The sequence below is a fragment of the Panicum hallii genome, chromosome 2, assembly GCF_002211085.1.
Source record: "Panicum hallii strain FIL2 chromosome 2, PHallii_v3.1, whole genome shotgun sequence".
Classification (NCBI taxonomy): Eukaryota; Viridiplantae; Streptophyta; class Magnoliopsida; order Poales; family Poaceae; genus Panicum; species Panicum hallii.
In genome coordinates, this window is record NC_038043.1 from 57,347,570 (window position 1) to 57,357,672 (window position 10,103).

The following is a 10,103-nucleotide window of genomic DNA, read 5'->3' on the forward strand; positions in this document are numbered from 1 at the left end:
ATGGATGTGGTGATTCTTCCGGTTGCAAGCCACAAATTGCTAATATTTCTGTAAAAAAGGGAAAAGTGTTCAAGCACTCTAGGCCCGTTGATTAGCAACGGCAAAGTGGTCGGCAGTATACAGCCCCTACATTTAGTTTAAGTGCTCGTAGCTAGAATGGTTGGGTCAGTCTCGGTGCAAGAACTAAAAGTTTGGTAACTGTGTTAGAAAGGTTTTATGGTGATGATATAAATATTTTCGCATCTATCCTCTTAATTATCTTACTATATTAGCAAAATGCCGATGTAATATATTTTTAATGCGCACAGAAATCTTGATGAAATCCAATTGAGACCGGCCTTAAACCAACCAACTTGTGAAGTTGTGCATGTCCAAAAAGAAAAAAAAACTTGAAGTTGTGACCAAACTGCCCTCCGTCCGCTCCCGAATTTGCAACCGCGGCTGCTCTCTGCTCCTGAACCGGAACAGAGCTCACCCCTCTCTCTCCGGGCTCCGGCGACCGGCATGCCGCGCGCCCCGCGCCGGCCGTCCGACGAGGCGCGCCGCGGGGCCTACAAGCCGCGTGTTGACTTCAGCCGCTCGCGCCGCCGCCGCGAGGACGGCCTCCTCGCACTCCGCCGCCTCGATCGCGACGCCGGCCTCTTCAAGCGCCGCCGCGACGAAACCGCTCCCGCCGTTCACGCCTCCGATACCGCTCCTACATCCGACGAAGAAGCCCCACCCGCATCCAACGCTCGTCCGCCGCCCGGTTCCTCCTTGCCGCCGGACCCAGCGGCTCCCCGGAATGCCGCCGAGTCAGAGGTTCGTGCCTAGGGTTCCTTCTACTTATTTCGAGTGTTCTCGCACTTTTAATAACTTCAGAACAAGTTACATAAAGCGAAAGCTCGTGTTGACCTGAGTGATGCCAATACAATTCTCGTTCTCTTGTGCAACTAGTAAGTCATGTCATACCTCCACGAGGTTTCGAAACCAGCAAATTCAAACTCAGATGGTGAATATACTTTGAAGCTGAAACATTCATAATTTCTTGAAGCCCATGATTCATGGGCAAAAGAAATTCTGAAAATAATTAGATGGCAAAACCTTGTTTACACTACCATGTCAGTAGGTTAACACTTAGTAGACAGATGCAGAAAAAAAGTTATATTTTACTGCTTTTTGAAATTATGTACTACTTCCATGTTTCTTATATGACTTCGGAATTGGTGAATAGCATGTGAGGAGTATGGTGTTTTGGTATTTGGAGGTGTGAGAAAAACATAATGCTTTTTTCTAGAACTTCTTGTGTTTCTTTTCAAATTTCGTTAGTCTGTCTTTTGTATCCAGTTAGCTTGAAGGCCTGTCAGAATTGGTGGACAAAGTATGTTCAGATGACACCACCAGTCAGCTGGAAGCCACAGTCCAGTTCAGGAAACTTCTTTCAGATGGTACTTGACATGTTTAATGCTAGATGCAACTCCTTTCTTTTTTGTTATATATATCTGATCTTAGCTATGTCTGTAGAGAAGAATTCAACTGTGATAAGAATCATTAGAGCGGATGTCCTTCCCAGATTTGCTGAGTTTCTTTCAAGACATGGGCTTCCTCAGCTCCAAGTATGTTCCTTGGTTTTTGTCTCCTCATTTTTCACTTTTCTTTGTTTTCTTCTGTGGTTTACCTCGTGTACCTTTTGCAGATGGAGGCGGCCTGGGTGCTTACCAACATAGCTGCATCTGATTATACACTGCTGGTTGCAGAATGTGGTGCTGTTCCAAGGTTGGTGGAACTCTTAAGGTCACCAAATGCAAACATCAGGCATCAGGTGAAGCAGTTTTACTTTTACTCGACCATTATTTGTGTGTAACGGTTTGGTCTGATATTCTTGGCTTTGACATGTGAAACAGGCTATATGGTGTCTTGGAAATATAGCTGCAGACTTGCCTAGCTGCAGAGACATTCTTTTTGATCATGGTGTTGTTACGCCATTACTTTCTCAATTTAGAGATGACATGAAAATTCCAGTTCTGAGAACTGCTATGTGGGCCCTGTCAAATATTTGTTTTGGAAAATTGCCAGCCGAAGTGCAAGTAGGGTTTTGTTACTGCTGTTTATCTTCTGAACTTTTCCTTGTTATTTTTTTTTTGAAGAAAGGGTAGGGGTTTACTGACATATGTTTTGGCTTATCGCAGGTGAAACCAATACTGGAAATTGTCAGCCAGCTGATTCATTCTGCTGATGAGAAGATACTGGCAGATGCATGCTGGACTGTATACTATATATGTGGTGGTGTAGATGATGCCATTCAAGATGTATTAGATGCTGGGGTCTGCCCTCAACTTGTAAATCTCTTGATGTAAGTTGCCAGATTCATTCTCATTGTGAAATTTGTACGTTTTGTAAAGTTATTACCTGATATTCCTTATAATTAATAACTGGTCTCTTTCTTTTCTCCTGATTTTAGGCATGCATCAGCTAGTGTTCTTCTTCCTGTCATTATGGCACTCGCAAGAATTTCTGCTGGAGATGATGCTCAAGTTCAGGTAGCTTTATAGCTATTTCGTTGTTGTGTGTCATGCCCTTTACTTCACAAATACAAATTCCTGGTGATCTGTAACAAAGACTTTTAGTCCCAACTCCCGAGCAAGTTGGGTAGGCTAGAGCTGTAACCCAACACGAGCCACCAACAAAAATGGAAAAGAAAGAGAAAAAAGAAAATAATATATGTAGCCTACCCCAACTTGCTTGGGACAAAAGGCTAAGTTGTTGTTGTTGTAAGGCATCAATAGTAGTGATATTATTAGGGGATCTAAAGCCTGTTTTTTAGTTCGGGCATTTTAATAGCTGATTTTCATGTGCTGCTCCTATCCAAGGACAACTACGAAAACCAGGAATGCAATGATAAAAAAAGTTCATTGTGGAATTGCTGGCTGCAGTGATAATGCTTTGGTCTTTTATGACCCAAAGCTTGTATGTTCTGCATTCACATTTCATAGCTACAACTGCAGCTATTATTGCACTACTAATGTGATATGGTAGGACTAGGGATAGCAAGAAGAACTGGCTAGTCACCCTCCCTCTCTGTAGGCTCTGACTGCTTTTAGGGTTCTTCTTGCTTGATTAACAACTGATGATGCGGCTAGGTATTTATAGCAGCCAAGACTAAACTAACAGACCAACTAATCAAATCCGCAATAACCAAGCGAAAGTATGGCCGTACTCTTCTGTGCCGCGCTGGTCCCACTACCATAACATTAGGTTATAGGCCTCATTTGATGCCGCCAATAAAGCTCATCAGTTTTTATCACACCCGTTACTATGCCAGCTTTATCCTCTTCAGACTATTTTTCAATAGTGTAACTGCTTTTGTACTTCTCAGGTTTACCTTATTATTCCTTTGTGTGTTATCCTTAGTCTGATGAACTCTCTGAGGGGCTCCACACGCCTTGACTGTAAAATATTTGTGTATCTGGAGTATAGCTGTTAAAGGGGGAGATAAAAGTTTGCATGCCTATCAGAAAGTTCTTATACTTCGTCTAATACATAGGCAATTAGTTCTATATTCTGCTTTGATTTGCCCTAACCTCTGCAAGTCATACTGAACACAAATGCAACAATGTTATGCAGGTCCTAATAGAAAATGGCATTCTCAATTGCTTAGCCCAAATGCTCGCGCGAAATTACCCAAAGAACATCAAGAAACAAGCTTGTTTAATTGTTTCTAATATCACCACTGGCAACAAGGAACAGATTCAGGTATTGTAATCTGAATCCTTTTGCATTTCCTATACAAATGCTCTTCGTCCCATCAAAGGGATGTACATACTATGTAGCATCATCAATGTTGTCCCATGTCAACTAAATCCTGTACCTGATCTCATTGTTATCTTTTGGCTCGTAATCCTTCCAACAGGCAGTAATTGACGCAAGCATTATTAGTCCTCTTGTTGTCCTCCTAAAGACATCAGAGTCAGATATAAAAGAGGAAGCTGCTTGGGCTTTATCAAATGCTGCGTCCAGTGCTTCAAGTGAACAAATTCAGTATGTTCTGGCCTGTGTTCATAATGTATATTCAGTACTTTGGTTCACGACATTACACCTGATCCTTTGCAATGTATGCTTACCATCTGGGTGCAGGTATTTGGTGAGCCGGGGATGCCTAGAGCCCCTCTGCAGCGTCCTCTCCTGCAAAGATCACGACCTAGTATATACGTGTCTGGAAGGTCTTGAGAATATACTCCAGGCAGGCGAGGCGGGGAAGAAGGGCGAGGAATCTGGGACAAACCCGTATGCACAGTTCATTCTAGAGTGCGGGGGTTTAGATAAACTGGAGGATCTGCAGGACGTCAACAGCGACAGAATCTACAAGTTGGCCATGAAGCTGTTACAGAGTTACTGGGAGGAGGAAGTAAGCGGGATGCCCCATGAAGATGATCCGGATGTCCCAGGTTCAAATGACTCAGCAGATACCGTGGAAACTAAACCTGAAGACGCCGCACAGCCACCAGAACCGGCTTCCGGCGCAGATGACGCTGAATGATGGCAGACACATTTTATTGTATCGGCGCAGATAGATCCAGAATCCTTTTCTTATTGCTGTGGACAGGTTGATGTGGAGAGAAATGTGTGAAGGTCCGGTAGTGATGTGCGGAATTTCCTCATTACGTTCCTGCCTGTATCTGGGTGGTGTATTGCAATTTGCAACCAACTTAAGCAGCCACCGATCAGGAACTGATCATTCAGGACTAAGCTAGCAAGCACACAGACATATATACATAGTACACATTCAGAAAGCAAATAAAGCATGCGTACGTGATCGCAAGTGAGAGGTGCACAGGTTGCTAGCTTGCAACTCTTTTTCCTTTTTCTGCGCTTTTCAACTCGTCCAGGGCCGCTTTTGCTTGACTTTGCCAATGCAATGCGCTTCTCTCTTTACAAAAGATGTAGCGGAGATAATCGTTGGTGATGGATATAGCAGCAGGGATAGATGCAGTTACTACTGCTGGGGTCTGAAATGAAAGGATGAGAATGCATGCATGACGTGCAGAAGCACTGCTAGCCTCCCTCAAGAGAAGAAAACAATGCACTGGTAGTGTAGAAGAAATATATTGATTAGCAAAAGCAAGTTTCCTAGCTAATGGACGACCCAGAACTCGACTGATGTTTCAAGCGCAAGCAGATGATTAGCTAGGATCGTCAGAGGACGATCAGAATTCAGAGCACTCCAGTCGCCAGTGTGAAGCCCGTACGTGCCAGCCTTGTGCATCCAGCCATCAGTGGGAACGAAGGCAGAAAAGAAAAGGTGACGGGATCGGGATAGGTGTGCGCAGCGCACGCGGCGCGTTCACAAGTCACCGTCATGCATCGTCAGTCATGTGCGTGGGCGTGGTGGTGGCGACCTGACCTGTGTCTCTGTGCGCCGGTCGCTGTTGCCGCCGCGCCGATCGAGCAACAAACAAGCAGACTGACTACTTCTGTTCTGATCGTAACTAGATAGCTAAGGTCTCTTCATTCCCACTTTGATTTATTTGGGTCCATTCACATGATGAATCTGCAGCTAGATGTATGGAAAATTAAATCAGCAAGACTGACACCTGTGGCATGTATGGTGGTAGCAGATATTAATGTGGAGAAAGGCAGATGATGATTAGATTAGATAGACGTGTAGGTACGTAGTCGGCTAATGCGCTTCGCCATCACACAAACTGCAGCTGCACGAAACTTTGGACTCGTTTCTTCCTATCCATCCCCTAGCTACATGATGGAGGATGCAAATGCAATGATTGGCAGGCCGGGGAATTGACAGTTGCGGCCGGGCGCCACCACTCTTCTTCTCTGTTCATCTCGTTTGCATCGCATGTCGGCCCGCCCACGAAACCCAACGAGGGAGAGGGAATCAGTTCATCGCTGCCTGCGCTGCGCTCGCTTGCCCTTTCCTCAGGTGACCCCTGCCTGCCTGATCGACCGGTGGATGGCCGGGCCCGTCGCCATCGCAGGAGCAGCGCCAGCAGCAATAGCAGCAGTGGCGAACCGAGGAGCACGAACACGACGCCGCGGGGAAGAGAATACCATGAGAATTGATAAGCCAGATTCCCTCCCTCCCTCATCTCGAGACCCGCCTGGCCTGACAGAGAAAAAGGCAAGGCTTCTCCTTTTTCATTCTTTGCTCCTCCCTTTTCCCATGCCATGTACGAGCGAACAGCAATCATGCATCTTCCTAGTATCTTACTACTGCTGCTTATTATGCGATCAGATCGATTATTATTCCTCACAAAATACGTGTATATATATATATATGCTGTGTTTATTTCCACTTGGTACATAAGTAGTAGCACATATATCCTTGAAAAATATATATGATTGTACGCAGAGTCTGATGATGCTAATCGTTCTTCATCATGGTGTGCAGCAGACTGCAGAACCAACTGGTCGTAATAAATAAACATATTTAGTTTGTGCGTCAGTCGCCATCAGCCCATCATCACCATTTTCAGGACAAACAAACAAAGCTTATTTCCAGCACTCAGCAGATTCAGATTGCTAGTGCTAACCAGCAACGCCCCATGCAGTGCGGGGCCGGGGCACTTCAACTTTTTTATTTCCATCGTCTTCCAGGATCACCAGGCACGACGCCAAGTTACAAACCAATAACCAACCACTCCGTATTTACCCACAAAGAATTAATGGAGGAAAGCAGTACAGTAGTAACTAATAAAAAGTAGAAAACAACAACCAAGCTACTAGTAGTGTAGATAGTTAACCTCATGGTAATTGGTAAGCTAGCTAGCTAGTGCGCTACTGCTACTCCATATATATATATATACATACATACATACATACATACATACATATACATATACATACATACTAAGAGTAGAAAGCACAGGTGTGGAGTAGTATAAGAGACACAGAGATGCGATGATGGGCAAGAACTGGGGAACAAATTATTGGCGGGCAAAGTGGAATATGAAGATGATTTTTTTAATCTTCAAACCCAAGCCCCCCAATAATAACCTTCTCCTTCCTCTAGCCCGTCCTGAGTACGTTCCCTGCCTGTGATCTTAACTAATTTCAAGGTCTCGGTGCCCGTCCCGCACGGTGGACGTTCGCCATCGTCTGCACCGGCCGGCCTACTAGATAGCAGGGGTCAAATCAAATCCGATCCAAGCGGCGGACTTGCTTTATATTTCACAACCCCATTATCTGCGTGTACCACAGGTCGTCGGCACCGGCGCCCCACATGGTGTCGCCCAGCTCCGGCAACCCCATCCCCATGTCGCCGTAGACGCCGGAGAGACCCGGGGCCAGCAGCGACTCGTCGGACCAGCTGCAAGCAGCCTCGGCGCCCGCCACTAATAAGTGGTAGTCTGTTTGTGGTGGCTGGCACAACGTGCCCCACATGGCAGCAGTGTTGCTGTTGTTGCTGTAGGAATAGGATCCGTCGTTGCCGCTGGGCGCGCTCTCGCCAAAGGCGGAGGTCGCCGGTGGCGCCGGCGGCGACACGAGCTGCTGCTGCGTGCCGTCCGTCGACACGGAGGACGACGACGCGGCGGTGGTGCAGGACAGCTCCACGTCGTCGACGGGCCACGCCGGGAGCTGCGGCGTGGCGACGCCGCGGCCGTCGTCCCCGGAGCTGATGCGCTCGAGGAGGCGCGGCATCCAGAGGTATCTCATGAGATCCTTGAACTGCTGGCTGTTGACGTCGCAGTTGAGCTGCCTGGCGTGCTTCTGCACCCGCGTGCGCCAGTAGTTCTTGATCTCGTTGTCGGTGCGGCCGGGCAGGTGCTGCGCGATCTTAGACCAGCGGTTGCCCCAGCGCGAGTGCAGATCCAGGATGAGCAGCTGCTCCTGCGCCGTGATGTTGCCGCGCCGGAGGTCCGGCCGGAGGTAGTTGAGCCACCGCAGGCGGCAGCTCTTGCCCGTCCGACGAAGCCCTGCAATATAATCGATCATAAGGAGTCAATTCAATTAATATCTGGTCAGACAAAGAGTTGATCGATCGGTAATACAGTAAGATTGATGAAGCCTGTGCTTGCGACTGATCGATCATGGCTAGCGGTAGATGCATACCTGCGCATCGTGCCAGCGCGTTCCAGCGTCCCTCGCCGTGCGCGGCGATGTAGTTGACGAGCAGCAGGTCCTCCTCCACCGTCCACGGCCCGCGGCGGAGGTCCCCCGGCGCCACCGACGACTCCTCGTCGCTGCTCATCTCTCGCTGATCACGCGCCGCCATCTTCACCAATCGACTAGCTCGCCAATAATCTGGCAGCAAGCAGGACGGCGAAGTGGCAGCTTCAAGCTTCCTGCGAGCTAGTAGCTATGAGCTCCTGGGTAAGCGACTAGGTAGCCGAGAATCGAGTATGGAAGAGGAGGAGTTTGGAGGATTGTGGTGAAAAGGGCGGGAGAGGCTTTTATAGAGAGAGGTGATGGGTTTGGTTGGGTTGGCTTGTGCCGTGGACTTGGAGAGAGGAAGAACTGAAGAAGCAGCAGCATGTGAGGGAGCACGCCGCAACTGTGGAGAAATTGTTTATGCCATCATATCGCTGTTGATCATTGAACTGATTCCAAAAGCCAAAAGCACAGGCGAGATTAATTAGCGATGCTAATCCTCGCGAACACGTCAACTTTGACGGGTGCTTTGACTCACCTCTCATCTCCTGCCTGCCTGGCTGCTGCTAAACATCTCTGTATCTGAAATTCTGAAGAAACCAGTATGTGCTCTCCTATTACTGCCAGCCATGCCTGTACAAATACCTTGCTGTCAGATGGTGCTGATTACTTTTTGAGCATCAGGGTGTTAACAATGATCCCAAACTTACAATGAACCTATGCACTATAATAAAAATGGGGTTTAATTTCCTACTGTATTCTCATTCCTTAGATTATTAGATTCGTGATCTAATTGGATGAGCATATATATCCGCACCAAACTTAAATTTTGTCATGAAGCTACTGAAGATAGCTAGCTACTACTGTAGGTATATATTCAGAGATTAGCTAGCCGGCCCTCAATTATTAGCAATCAGTCAACTCGCTCGAGCAAATAAGCAGCAGAGACTGATTTTCTGCTCGGCGTGGTCACTGTAGCAATTTTTTTGAAAGGGAAAATTTATTAAATTTAAGTATAGTTACATCGACAATGCTCGAAAAAATTCCGACCCACAACCTTTCAAAAAAGAGAGAAAACAGACCGTGCCTCTGATGACTATCAATCCGTAGATCAGACCGCCACCCATACGCCTAGATAAAAAAAATCCTTGGCTATTTAGGTCTGGTTGGATCTGTCGTTGAGATGCTGCTGCAGCTAAACCCTGCGTAGTAGATTTTGGAGGATTATCCACGTACGAAGCCATTTACTTTAGATGCCAGCATCATCAAGTTGCCATCAAACTGATGGATGGATGTATATATAAAATAGGGGTGGGGTGGGGTGTGGTCCGCTCGCTTCCACACCGGGGGTTGAAATCAGAATGCTGGATGGGTGCCCTGTTTGTCAAAGGCGCAGACTCGGGTCTTCCCTCTGATGCCGATCGTCGTCCAACCAACCCAAGTGCGTGCTGTCCGTCCTCCTTTAGAAATTCAGAGCTGCTGTGCTGCTTCACCCTGACCTGGATCCGTCGTCGATGGTATTGGATCGCATCGCATCGCATCCAACCGGCCGGCCGGTGTGGCGGAGCTAGGTCGCCGGCGCCAGCTTGTCCCCGCCATTGTTTATCTCTCTAGATCTGTACGTCTTCTTCCGGCTGCTGCATCATGCCTAGCCTAGATCGTCGAGCCTGCTACTGCTAGCTAGTATGAATTGAGATGTGTGCACACGACACGAACGCCTGCTCCATCGTCCATGAAATGGGTGGCAAAGGTCAAATTATTCCCTGGACCTTCATATATGTGCATACGTTGCTGATGGCTGTATGTATGCACGTATATAGATCCGCGCTCGTTGACCACAAGCAGGCTAAGGGGTCGTCGCCGACGATGTCTGCCTCTGTCTTCATGTGTGTGTGTGTGTGTGTGTGTGTGTCTGTCACCGGGACCGGGGCATGGGTGGGAATCTACACGGCATGGGAATGGGCCATTCGTCACTCACTTGTCCTGTTCTTGCAGATGCATGGTGCCCAACGGCAGCA

The 10,103-nt window shown here is 47.5% G+C and overlaps 2 protein-coding genes across 3 annotated transcripts; one reads left to right on the forward strand and one right to left on the reverse strand.

Annotated features, from left to right (window-relative positions):
* The first annotated feature begins 425 nt into the window (after positions 1 to 425).
* Positions 426 to 4,725, forward strand: LOC112882825 (importin subunit alpha-1b-like). Of its 2 annotated transcripts, none has more exons than XM_025947975.1 (10): positions 426 to 801; positions 1,331 to 1,427; positions 1,504 to 1,595; positions 1,676 to 1,801; positions 1,884 to 2,066; positions 2,169 to 2,332; positions 2,441 to 2,519; positions 3,604 to 3,732; positions 3,890 to 4,027; positions 4,114 to 4,346. In XM_025947975.1, the coding sequence occupies exons 1-10, from the start codon at positions 505 to 507 to the stop codon at positions 4,204 to 4,206; spliced, it is 1,398 nt and encodes a 465-aa protein (XP_025803760.1). In that variant the 5' UTR covers positions 426 to 504; the 3' UTR covers positions 4,207 to 4,346. The 2 variants fall into 2 exon arrangements, with proteins under 2 accessions (XP_025803760.1, XP_025803759.1); XM_025947974.1 differs by having other exon boundaries at positions 428 to 801; positions 3,890 to 4,017; positions 4,114 to 4,725.
* Positions 4,726 to 6,513: 1,788 nt separating this feature from the next.
* LOC112881650 (transcription factor MYB2-like) lies at positions 6,514 to 8,645 on the reverse strand. The gene is made up of 2 exons (XM_025946440.1): positions 8,047 to 8,645; positions 6,514 to 7,910 (listed from the first exon to the last, which is right to left on the reverse strand). The coding sequence occupies exons 1-2, from the start codon at positions 8,207 to 8,209 to the stop codon at positions 7,165 to 7,167; spliced, it is 909 nt and encodes a 302-aa protein (XP_025802225.1). The 5' UTR covers positions 8,210 to 8,645; the 3' UTR covers positions 6,514 to 7,164.
* Between the last annotated feature and the right edge of the window lie 1,458 nt (positions 8,646 to 10,103).

Excerpts from the sequence above, each read along its gene's own strand:
- LOC112882825 (XM_025947974.1), top strand. The coding sequence starts at position 505 with ATGCCGCGCGCCCCGCGCCGGCCGTCCGACGAGGCGCGCCGCGGGGCC. Across the intron at positions 1,802-1,883 it reads ATGCAAACATCAGGCATCAG|GCTATATGGTGTCTTGGAAA; the intron begins GTGAAGCAGTTT and ends CATGTGAAACAG. Across the intron at positions 3,733-3,889 it reads GCAACAAGGAACAGATTCAG|GCAGTAATTGACGCAAGCAT; the intron begins GTATTGTAATCT and ends TCCTTCCAACAG.
- LOC112881650 (XM_025946440.1), bottom strand. The coding sequence starts at position 8,209 with ATGGCGGCGCGTGATCAGCGAGAGATGAGCAGCGACGAGGAGTCGTCG. Across the intron at positions 7,911-8,046 it reads CGCGCTGGCACGATGCGCAG|GGCTTCGTCGGACGGGCAAG; the intron begins GTATGCATCTAC and ends ATTATATTGCAG.